The following is a 12229-nucleotide window of genomic DNA, read 5'->3' on the forward strand; positions in this document are numbered from 1 at the left end:
CAGACAGGATGTTGCTGCCACCTTGCTGTCTCGAGATACCCTTCAGGCCAATGGCTCCAATTTGTCTGGCATCCCAGCCTGCACTGCCTACTAGCCCAGACTGCATCTTCCCCACAGCCAGCAGACTGCACCAGCTGGTGTCTAGGCAGCGTCATGGAACCCGAGCCCCGTTTGTTTTAACATGGGCTCTCCATCCGTCTGCTCACTTTGCTGGAACCAAGCCCTGGAAGTGGCCACTCCAAGGCTGAGTGGTCCTCAATGGAACATGTCCAGGAAGGTGCCTTGGCTCTGGATCTCCGCCTAGAGGCAAAGGGGAAAGACAGCCAGGGGCTCCCAATGGGAAGCTCCCATATTTCTGAGACTTACACATCTACAGAAGAACCATGGGGTCTGGCTGGACCATGACAGGGGCTGCCCAGGAACCAGGCAGCGGAGGAAGGGTACACAGCCAACAGTGGAAAGGGAGGAGGCCCCAGGTCTGAGTAGAGGATGCTGCTGGACCCAGCTCCTCCTAACTCCTAAGACAGTAACCAAGGGGACCGAAGATGCAGGCTGCCCCAGTGTCAGGATACCTGCATTCCTCTCTACCAGCCAGGCCTCAGTTTAGTCACGCCATCACTGGGGCAACCTGGAGACAAATGGGCTCCAGGACCGAGGGCCAAGACTCCCTTGCCCAGGCTCGTCTGCTCCCAAATACCTTCTGGGAAGGGCCAGCCCTGGTCAGACCGTGAGGACAGGGGTGCAGGAAAGGAGCACCGTCTGAGGAGAGAGCCTGGCAAGGGCAGGAGGAGGTCCCACCTGGCCAGTCACTTAAAGGTGTCATCAGTGTTTTTGAACATGAGAATGGCATTATAGATCTTCAAGGCTGGGCCCAGCTTGACACTCATGATCTTCACAATGTCCGCCTGTGTCAGCAAAAGGAAGGCCTCGCCGTCAATCATCTGAGGGGGCAGGAGAGGGAGGAGGAAGTCGGAGGAGAAGGAAAGGGTGGTGGGGGGACAGGTGAGAGGAAGGGAGGGGCAGATATGTGAGGTGGGTATGGGAAGGGGAGAAGGGGCATGTGGCAGGTGGGAAAGGGAGAGGGGGTAAGGAGTAAGGACAAGGAAGGGAAAAAGAAAAAAGAAAGACAGCAATGGGGGTGGAGAAGGAAATCAGGACAGCCTGGTTCCCGCTGTATACACAGAGCTTCTCTTTCTCTTTCTGTTAACAGGTCTGTGTCAGCGTCTATACTGGAAAACCCTCCCTGGAGCCCTTACAAATAGTAGCTTCGAGAATTCAGCTGCTGCTATACAGTTGTGGGACATAGTACTTAATTCAAATGTGAAGCTCCTTGTTTGAAAGTTATTAGGAATTTCAAAATAGTGACAGCTAAGGACAGAGCCAAATCCAGGTTCGTCTAAGTCCAGGGTACAGGGAGGCTGCCCAGGAAGCCAGGCAGGCTCATGGTCTAAGTAGTTTCATTCATTAATCCTCCTTCAAAAATGCTACCTGGGCTCCTTCTGTAACCGGGGTAACAGCCTCCATATCTACACATGTGATCTTGCATTTGTGAAATGCCCGCAGCCAAAACAAAACAAAGACAAGAGAAAGCCCATCGCAGTGCCATGGGAGCCCACTGGTCAGTCTCAGTGCCACTGAGGGCGAGCTGGGCAGACGCTGCATTCTGAGAGCTGAGGCATGGGGTGCACTGTTACCTCTGACCTTTTCCCGCCCCCAAATCAGAGAGACAGAGAACACTTGGATCTAACGAAGCCTTTGGATCTGATCTCTAGTTTAAATGTTTCCTATTACAATCATTTATTTTGTGTATATGTGGGTATGGGCGTGTCCCGACATGCATGTGGGGTCAGAGGACAATTTCTGGGAGTCAGCTCTCTTTTTCCATCATGTGAATCCCAGGGATCAAACTCAGGTCTTTAGGCTTGGTGTGAAGCGCCTCCATCCACTTAGCTAATCTGCTGGTCCTCACTTCTGGACTTTTAAAAATGTCATGAGAAAAAATAAAATGAGAAAAAGAAGAAAAAGGCTACCTTCCTAGAATGGAGGATATTTAAGGGCTATATAAAACCGTAAACAATTTATGTGGGTTTTACTTAGCTCAAGAGCTGTTGTTTAAAATGTTCTGAGGTAACAGGAAATGCGGATATGGGCAGGGTGTGGATGACCTGAGGAGCAACCACTGATTGCTGGCGCAATAACAACACTGTATAAAGTCACGAGTTACAGTCCTTGGGTGAATCATGATGGTGCCTGTAATCTAACAACCTCATGCCAGGGCAGACAAAGCAAGTGTGTGGAAGGCGGATGAGTGCACATTCTAGTCAGGGAGAAAAGTCAGGTGTGAGGAGGGAGGGAGGGAGATGAAGAGAACAGAGGAAGGAGGTAGTATGGGACTCAGGAGGGAAACCATGTAAATGTCCATGGACAGGACGCCTGCAGCCTGTTCATTAGATGGAGAGAAACCGAGAGTGTACACAGCACTACACAACAGGTCCCCCAACACTACGGGGAATGAAGAGAGAGACCCACAGCGCCCCTGCTGTCTGATCCTACTGCATAATTTAAGAATAGGCAAGCCCAGTCTATAGTGCTATAATCCACAGTGCTATAAAAGATTTGATGATCCACAGTGCTTATGTTTTGGGATGGAGCCTGACTAGTAGGGGCTGAGGCAGAACTTTCTGGTGTGATGGGAATGGTCTGTCTTGATGGAGGTAGATTCAAGTAAACACATTTATAAAACTTGTGGTGTTGGGTGTTCGCCTCAGTCAGTTCATCTAGGGATGGTAGGGTGGAGGGGAGGGCCTAGCTATTGAACAGTGGCAAAGAACAGCCTTAGCTTGCAAGAAGCTCTGGGCTCAGTCCTCAGCACCAAAACCGAAGCCAAACCAAACCAAACCAAACCAAACCCCATAGAAATGAAAGTGAAACCAACAAGTCACCCATGGAGCAGGCATTTGCTTCCTGTTGGTCAGAAGGTTCTAGAAACAGGAGTCCAGCTAGACACCCAGACAAGCACAAATAAGATCAGCAACACAGGGGGCAAGACCAGCATCCAGACGGGAAGAGGCAGACCGTGCTGGGTCTACAGACATCCATCTTTCTTACAGGGCATAGATTTAGGCAGCTGAGCCCACACTGTGCTGGGGCAAGGGACTGCTTCTGTTGATTTGGAAGGAAGACTCAAACACACTCGAGGACTCCTTCTACTGTCAAATTCCACAGATTAAGAGAGTCATGAAGAAAGTTCTTTATTTAGGGGCAACTGTGCACACAAAATCAGACTACCAACTATTTCTAGAAGTCTCATCCGTATTGGGCTTTTGGTATAGCGGTGGGAGTTCTATAGGACTCTATAATGTTGCCTGATAGATGTACACACCTGCCAGTGATTTGATCATGTAGCTATCTATACTCACTCCTGGTTTCTAAAGTTCACAGTGACCTGCCAGGTAGCCCTCAGTGCACTTGCTCTACCTCCATCTTAAAAACGGGAGGATGTGGGCTCAGAGACAAGCGGTTCAAACTGGGAGAGCTAGGATTCCGGCCCAGGCTGCCTTCAACCTGACATTCGTTTTCCCATAACCCACTGCTTCATATCTTCCCTAAGCTCTTGGGCATTAACTTTCATGTGTTGGGATCTCTGCAACAAATATCTACACCTACGCCACCCAATATCTGCTTTGGGTTCAGCTGCTTTGAGCAGGGATGCAGCTCAGTGGTGAAGTATCTGCTTGGCCTGGCTGAAGCTGTGTTTGCCCCCCAGCATCCCAAATTGTGAAACACTTCAAACAGCCCCGGGGAAGACAGCATAAGAACAAATGGATTCCTTCTTCAGGACACATCTTCCTTCCCAAAGGGAATCTGAACACAGTGTCTCCAAGCCAGGCCCCAGTCCCTGCATGATTTCTCAGACATGGGTGACTATGACTGGTCTTGCCTTGCAGGGCATCAGCGGTCCCTCTCGGGCTCGGGTAATGCTGGTGAGGGTAATGGGTTTCCGCCATCTCAACGGCAGCAACTTTGTCTCTGTCCCTCTGCACTGGTACCTTACCTCATCTTTGAAGAGGCGTGCTTGGTCCTCAGAGCCCGTCAAGGTCAGAACGAAGCCGAAGACCTTGGAAATCAAAGGAGATATTCGTTAACCAGGGGAGGGTAAGTCTACATGGTCTTGCGGCCCCTTGGACTACACCCGCAGTTTCTTTCTTATTAGCCTTAGGAAGTCCTCATGTCTTTGTGTGGTGGTACATGAGGGAAGGTCTCTTGTTCCTTAAAGTATGTCTGCCCTGCTAGAGTCCCACCTTGACTGACAGGACCCACCTTCTCTATCCACCATGAGAGGCCTGATTTGGTCAGCCTTGCTGTGCCGCTAAAGGGGCTGTGCATAGGAAGAATGAGCCCAAGGTGGAGGCTGTGAGGAGTGGCATGAGTGAGCCCCTCCTAGGGTGTGGTTTAGTGGGCAGGAAGAAGAGGGGGAGAGGCTAAGGAAAGACCCCATACCTCTTCAATGGTCCACTTGGAGACCGTGGAGGCTGAGATCCCTGCCACTCCTGGCAAGAGCTTGCAGTGCTGCTCCCAGCACAGAGAGAATGAGCGATCGGGGTGGGTGGCCAAGGTGGACATGAAGAGGGACTGGTGCACCACACTGGGAGGAAGGGCTAGAAGGGAGAAGCAGAGAGCAGTGGGCTAGCACTAGGGAGAGCTCACACTTAGGACACAGGGGACACTGGCTGGCACAACGGACAGGGTGAGGACCCCTCCTGAAAGCCTGCAGAACCACGTGGGTGAGCTGGTATGCTGCTGGCCAAATGGGTTGCTTGCTTGCAGGCTTCGGCACCCACTGTGTGGAGTAACCCCAGCACTCTGGGCCTTTGAGGGTTCTCTCTTGGAGCTGGTGGCATCAAACAACCCTTACATTCAAACGAGTTCATCCCCGACATCAGTACTGAGTTCTGTGTCCTTTCTGAAGCCCTTTTGGACTCTGAGCAGGGTCATTCTGGCCCCAGAGAATGAGTTCTTATCAGCTGTCCAGTCACAGGCTGCCATCGCTTGCTTCCTCATCCGCTCAGGAATCTGATGCCACTGTTTGACTTCCTCTTTAGCAGGTCGGGCACTCACCCCTTTGACTTTACTCAATTCAACTGCTGACAACCTGACCCCATCCTCGGTCCACAGTTCTGGCTAATTGCTCTAATGTAGTGCTTGCTGATAATTCTGGATGCAGAATGCAGCACTTCCGGGGCCGTCTTCTCTATGGCAGCCTCTGCCCGGTACAGACTACCCTGCCCCACCTCATTCCCTAAGCCTTAGCCTCGTGGCTTCTTCAGCTCCTCGTAGTCCCACCCTGGGCCTCTGGGATCCTACCACAGACCCACTGTCCCTCTCCTGCAGCCTCTGCATCTCAGTCCACGCCTGTGCATTGCTCACCGAAGCATCACTGATGCTTGTTCCCTGCGACTGCAACAGTTCCAGCTGTGACCCGGCAGCTGTGCCTCCCCTGCCTGATCATGTTTTAGGACTATAGGTAAAGATTGTACCCTGGGTCCTATCTTACTCCCCAGAGCAGAGCCTGACTCTAGTGAGCAGCCGCAGCATTGTATTTAATGCTAGAAGGTTCTTCCAAAGAGGTGACCCTTGTGGGACCTGGGCAATGAGCACAGCCAAGGGCCAGGTGGTGTTCCCTGATGGGACGGTCACGTGCGCATCTGAACCCTGCATCAAGGTCTACCATGGATGGTGTGAGGGGTCTCCTCTAGAAGGGGAGCTGTAGCCAGGGTCCCTTCCTGGTTAAAGGCCTGCCGGTACAACAGACGGCCCTCTGTGGAGATGAGAGACCTGGGCTCTGTCCCTGAGATGCCTTAGTGGCCAGGGTGAGGCCCGAGTCCCTCCCTTTTCCTTTGGCCATAGCTGTAACCACTGGAAAGACTGACTTCTGGGCTGGAGAGAGGGCTTAGCAGGTAAAGGTATGTACGGTATAGGCTGTGCAAGCCTGAGAACTTGAACTAGATTCCCCAAGCCCATATAAAGGTAGAAAGAGAGAACAGATGTGACAAAGTTGTCCTCTGACCTCCATGTGCACACCATGGTATCACTCACTCCTCCAACCCCCCAACCCCTCCACATTCAGTCAGGAGGTGCCCTCTGGTGGTTAGAATGTAGTCCTGCACATGGGAGCTGACCAAAGTACCATGGCAGGCAAGAGGCCTACTATAGCCTGACCATGGCTGGGATAGCTTTCTAGGGAGGACCCAGACGTCAGCCAAGATGCTTGGAATTCAGACCTGAGGCTACAAAAACTATCTTCTGTTTCCATCAGGAGGAAACAGTAAAGAGAGAAGCCAGGGTGGGGGGAGTCTTCCAGGCACGAGCTTCTGACTGGTGTGCAGTTAGCTGTGCTGAACACACTGTGAGCTCTTATTATTCTCAGCATCTGACTGAGGACGCCAGGCTCAGGGAATCTGGTGTGAGACACCAAGGATGCTCACACAAGACAGAGCAGCAAGGGTGCAAGCAGCCAGTGGTCTGTGTACCGGGAGAAAGGTCTGAGAGGATAGCAATCCCGACACCTGCAGCTCCAGAACTGTGAGGTGAATACATGCCTGCTCTTCAGGCCACCCAGGCTATGGTAGGTATTTTGTTACATAAATCCACGCAAATGAACCCAAGGGGAATGGGCACTGAGATGACATTAGGGCACAGGGCTTTAGCCTAATGCCATGTGGCAGACATCAGGTCCAAGTTTGAATTCCAGCTCAGCCACTCAGAAGGTGAATGACCCTGAGCAAATGATTTTGGCTCTGAGCCTCCCATTCCTCCCTAGTTAGACACAGTGGGAGGCTGGAGAGCTGGAGAAGGCAGCTACAAAGTGCTCATCACAGTGTCTGGCTCAGTGAACGGTAATAGTAGCCACCATCGTCAGTTCAGCCAGTGACTCCCTATGCTCTCAAGTGAGGAAAGTGGCTTGTTTAAGGTCATACGACTGACAGCCACGGTCTCCTGAGGAAGCTTAGAATCACAGATGAACAGAGCAGGGCCATTGCTCCACCTTGTGGAAACCCAGCCCCTCACCCCCTTTTCCATAGACTCCTAGAAAGTCCGTAGGACCAGAAGCCTTGGCCACTCAAGGCCTCATCCTGTGCTCTTGCCCCTGCGCTATGCACCAAAACTCTTCAAAGCAGTGGCCTCCTTTCCAGCCCAGCGGCTCTCATTCCGCTGCCCTGGGGTCTGGTTCCATCAATCACAGGCCCCCCGCTCAGCATCCTCTGTCAACTGGACTCACTCACCTTGAAAATCTTCTTGCGGACTCTTGCGATACTTTGGAGGACGTCCAATCCTGGAGAGAGAGGGACCGGGGCCCGCAGCAGAGGATCAGTGGCTGGCCCAAGAAGACACGAGGCCCCACACCCGTGAAGCCCAGGACCTGACTCCCTGGCCTCCGCACCGGCCATGATGGCGGGGCTTCTTCCTTGGGGACAAATTAGACAGGTTCTTCTTCCTGGCTGCCGTCTCCGAGTCGGCCAGTTCCGCTTTCAGCCGACTCTGGTTCCTCTCGGCCAGCGGGCAGCCAGAGAGGCAGTGGTGAGCCGTGAACTTGCCTGTAACGTGGCCAGAGCCATCACAGCCAGGAGTGGGGCACTTCCTGGGGAGATGAAGGCTTTAGTTGGGTGGACCCACTTGTCTCTACCGAGCCCCCCCTAACCTTGGCCCTGGGTCCTGGGGAATGCTGATGGGTCTCGCTCCACAGCTGTAAAAGACTCTTCCCTGAACGATACCTGCTTCACTCTGGGCCTCGGCTGTTGCTTTACTTACCGCTGGTGAAAGCTGTATTTGGAGGGCTTTGTGTGGGGCGGGCTCCTGTGGCTGAGCGTGGGACAGCTCCCGGGTGAGGCAGAGCTGGATTCTCTGGGCCCTACAGGGGCAAAAGAGAAGTCAGCATGGAGTCCTGGAGACAGGAGAAAGGGACAAAGAAGGGATAGTGTGCATGTGGTGTGTGGGGGGGGAGGGGTCAGTACCCAGAACTAGTTCCTTGGAGACCAGGCCCTGAGCCAAGCTGTGCCCATTCCTGCCATCAGGTATCAGCTACCATTGGGGAAGGAAGGTTTGACTTTTTCATACTTTGCTGGGACCTGCGGGCATGCCTTGGTTTAGTGAGGCAGGAAGAGCTGGGGGTAGGGGGCTGGGCATCCCAGGCTCGCTGCGGGCACTAGAGCCCCGCTTGGGAGGGCTGTCAGAGGTTGGTGGAAAGGGAAAGTTAGCAGCGTGTCCTGAGAGTACACACGGAGAGGAGGCTCCAGGGGATGTCCTGTCTTGGAGCACCAGCCTGCAGGGTGGATGTCCGGGTGGTCGGCGTCGATCCAGAAGTCATAGTTGTGACTCCAGCCATCAAAGTGGAGCTGGGAAAGAAAGGCCCTTGGGGGTCAAGTGTTGTTCGTGGAGCCTGGCTCAGTCAGGAGGTGCTCTAGGCTCCGACGTGCTCCCTATGCCTAGGCCAAGATCTTGGAGATGAATACAGGGGGCATCTACACAGTAACTGTTCTCAGCCACGTGTTTTCATCTCCATTAAGTCCCTGTGTAGGACAAGGGTTATTAGGCCCATTTTACAGATGATAAGATTAAGGCTTGTAGAGGAAAAGGGACCCTTCCAGGCCTACAACAGTGAATCACAGATAAGGAAAGAAAGGTCTGGGGTCTTCAGCTTCCTAGTTCATGCCATGCCCTGACCTCTAAGCATTCTAGAGAATCTCTGTCCCACTGACCTGTCCACTCCCCCAGGCCTAGGGTCCCAGAGCCACCTTTATCCGATGGTCCTCCACATCTTCCACGCTGGCTACCCGAATCAGTGCTGGGTTCCGGCGGTCCACAGCCTCCAGCTTCATGTTGACCAGGAAGCTGTGAGGGGGTCTCTGTGGGGAGACAGGTGCTTTGAGGCTAAGGCCCAGCTCTGAGGAGCTGAAGCTCCAGGAAGAGAGCCATAGGGAGGACTGTCTTGGCCGAGGCCATCCACTGGCTGACTGACAGGACCATGTCTTCCTAAGCTCAGCTCTAGGGAAGGTGAGAGTCCACTTACCACTTTGAAGGCCCAAGTGGGCACAGCTGAGGTCCCAGTTTCTTCTAGATAATTCTCCCAGCAGAAGCTATCAGGGTCTGGATAGTCTGGAAAGGAGGTGAGAGCAATAGCTGAGCCAGCCAGGTGGCTCAGGGAACTCTGTCCCCAGTTGGGATCAAGAACATGGAAGGAAGCTAGGGGTGGTGGCGCACGCCTTTAATTACAGCACATGGGAGGCAGAGGCAGCCATATCTCTAGGAATCTGAGGCCAACATGGTCAAAAAAGCCAGTTCCAAGATAGCTAGGGCTACACAGGGAAACCCTGTCTCAAAAAAAAACAACAGCAATAAAACAAAACAAAACAACAACAACAACAACAAAACAAACAAAAGAACATGGAAGGGGCAGAAACACATGGAGAAGAAACTTCTGCCATGTGACCGCGATCACAATTAGATGCTTGTCCTGGGGCAGATGGGTCCTGGTGAGAACTAAGCCCACGGGACCACAAGAGCTCAGGGTTGTTGGAATCCTAGCTCTCATCACTTATGGCCCCATTGCTCTTAGTCCTATCCAAACCTCTGCTACACTTGGGCCATCAGTGGTCCCAAGTGAAGGATGTACGTCCTTTGTTTAGACCCCTGCATGCCTGAGGGAGCCATCTAACTTTCCTTTCCTAAACCCCAAATGTCAAGGCTCCAGGCCCAATCTGCTCCCTACCCTGTCCTAAAGGGCCTGCTAAGGAGGTGCAGGAACCAAGTCTCACATGCTAAGAGACAAGGAGGGAGCGAGGGCCCAGCCTGGGAAGGATGGGTGCTGGGCAGCAGCCTCACCTTGTGGAGGGGTGAGCGGCTTTCCATGCTTCTGGCACCAGCCCACTGGGTGGATGTAGGGACTGCTGGGATCACACCTGAAACCCAAGAGTATGTCATTGTCCTAGGAGAACGGGGGAGGGCTGAGCCTGTTGTCCCCACAGCATGGCACCGGGGACTTCCTCAGCCTCCTTCTTGGTGAGAGGGACATGGGTGATTAACACTGGGTCAGAAAATTGCCACATTGACTGAAAACTCTATCACACCATAGAGCTAATAAAGATTTATGTTGTGTGTGCATGCATGCGTGTCCAACATTCACACACCTCTTAATCAAGGTATTTTCTGATGAAGTAGGAAACACTGAGCTTTGTAACCCGTGACTCAGCTCAAATCCAGGACAGCTCGTTATCCCCCTCCTCCTCAAATCCAGAGCAATATCTGAATAACTGGGTAGGGCCACATGGTGTCTGAGGTCCTACAGGGGATGCCTCCTCCCCTGGTGCCTCTTCCCCAGCAGGTCCCAGTACCAGTAGTCATAAGTATCATCCCAGTTGTCAAAGTGCACCAGGAAGCGGCCGTCTACCACATCGGTCACACTGGCCACACAGACGAGGGATGGGTTCATGCGGTCCACAGCCTCCAGCTTCATGCCCACCTGGAAGCCCACTGGGGAAGAACTCTAGGAATAAGAAGAGGGCTGTCACAGCTGGGGCCAGGGTGGCCGGAACTAGCCCGGAGCTGCTAGCCAACGCAGGAGCAGGTTCTCTGCATGGATTGCCTGGGAGTGGGAAGTGGGCATCAGGGAGAAATAGGCAGGGAATGAGGGTTGCTCTGGGCCACACAGGGACTTTCTGTCCTCCAAGTGTAATGACTTGTGGGAGAAGGTCAGGGACTGTCAGGAGGCTCTGTATTTACCCAAAAGTCCCAGCAGGCTGAGGACAAGTCTCCCCTACCCTACTGAGCCTAGCCAGGCTTGCCTGAGGCAGGGTGGGGGGGGGGGGCGCAGTAGTTGGGTGGTGGGGGAGGGAGCCCTGCTGTGTTCCACCCATGAAGGGAGCAGGGAGCAGGGAGCCGCCAGGGATCTAGTATTGACTGTGTGGTTGCCACAAACAGAAGCTTCAAAGACAGCACTTCCTCATCTCTAAGCACCTGTCTAGGACAGTCATTCTCCTCCTAGAAGTGACATCTGTGACTCAGAACACAAAGCAGTTAATGCCAGGGCCAGAGGTCAAACAGTTGACTTAAAAATCTGCATTTCCGGACTGGACAAAGGTGGCCCATGCCTTTAATCCCAGCACTCCACGAGGCAGAGACAGGCAGATCTTTGTAAATTCAAGGCCAGCCTGATCTATGGAGTGAGTTCCTGGATAGCCTGGACTAAACAGAGAAACTCTGTCTTGAAACAAAGAAAAAAAAAAAAACCAAAACAAAAAGGGGAGTTGTTCTCTGATACAGACACACACACACATACACACACATTACTACTAATAATAATACTACTAATACTACTACTACTACTAATAATAATAATTTTGCCAGGTGATAGTGGTGCACGCCTTTAATCCCAGCACTCGGGAGGCAGAGTCAGGCGGATCTCTGTGAGTTCGAGGACAACCTGCTCTACAGAGTGAGTTCCAGGACAGGCTCCAAAGCTACACAGAGAAACCCTGCGCAAAACAAGTATTGTAAAAAATCTGCATTTCCCATAACTAGAAGGTGGGCCCTTATTAACCACCTCTTGTCCCCAAATAAAGTCTCTGGAGCTGGACTGGAATGGCAGAGTAACTGTCCCTGTCACCAGCATGATGGAGTCCCTGACCCTTCAATATGGTTATGGTGGCAAGGGACATGCTACTAAGATGCACAGCCAGCCCCCAGTATGGAAGTATTTTCAATGGGAGCTCCCTATCTCTCAGACCCTTTGCTTGGGGTTATGTGATACTTAACTAACTGCTCACACCACCATCCGCCTCTGAGCAGATTAACACCAGGAGGTGGGCTGGTGGGGATGTGAGCAAAGGGGAAGGCTGCCAGAACAGACTTTGACCTCATTCCACTGAGCTGCAGAGAAGACCAGAGGAAAAACATCTGAGCCATGACAAGTTAGTGTCCAGGCTGCAGCAGTCAGCTAGGCCTCTGGGGCATGTATGGGGGAGGATTCTCCAGCTCAGAATGCTATGGTTTGCGCTTCCCCAAAGGGTCCTTTGCTAGCAGGGGACTGGAGACCCCTGGCTAGTCATGGAGAGATTGAATCCTTATTAAAAGAATAGAAAGTAGGCTGGAGAGATGGCTCGGTGATTAAGAGTGCTTGCTGCCCAATCACAAGGACTGGAGTTCAGATCCCAGCGCCCATGGTCTGCAAGTGTAA

At 52.6% G+C, this 12229-nt stretch overlaps 1 protein-coding gene across 1 annotated transcript in view; it reads right to left on the minus strand.

Moving 5' to 3' along the window:
- Positions 1-229: 229 nt before the first annotated feature.
- L3mbtl1 (L3MBTL1, histone methyl-lysine binding protein) overlaps positions 230-12229 on the minus strand; it is a 25541-nt gene continuing 13541 nt past the window's right edge. The window contains exons 13-23 of the mRNA XM_005362977.2: positions 10389-10540; positions 9880-9956; positions 9068-9153; positions 8793-8903; positions 8279-8393; positions 7810-7909; positions 7442-7639; positions 7284-7333; positions 4501-4658; positions 4055-4117; positions 230-941 (exon numbers count right to left, since the gene is read on the minus strand). Coding sequence (XP_005363034.2) covers positions 807-941; positions 4055-4117; positions 4501-4658; positions 7284-7333; positions 7442-7639; positions 7810-7909; positions 8279-8393; positions 8793-8903; positions 9068-9153; positions 9880-9956; positions 10389-10540 — 1245 coding nt within the window. The 3' untranslated portion in view covers positions 230-806. The remainder of the gene's footprint in view (positions 942-4054; positions 4118-4500; positions 4659-7283; positions 7334-7441; positions 7640-7809; positions 7910-8278; positions 8394-8792; positions 8904-9067; positions 9154-9879; positions 9957-10388; positions 10541-12229) is intronic.

Source organism: Microtus ochrogaster, linkage group LG8 (assembly GCF_000317375.1).
Source record: "Microtus ochrogaster isolate Prairie Vole_2 linkage group LG8, MicOch1.0, whole genome shotgun sequence".
NCBI lineage: Eukaryota > Metazoa > Chordata > Mammalia > Rodentia > Cricetidae > Microtus > Microtus ochrogaster.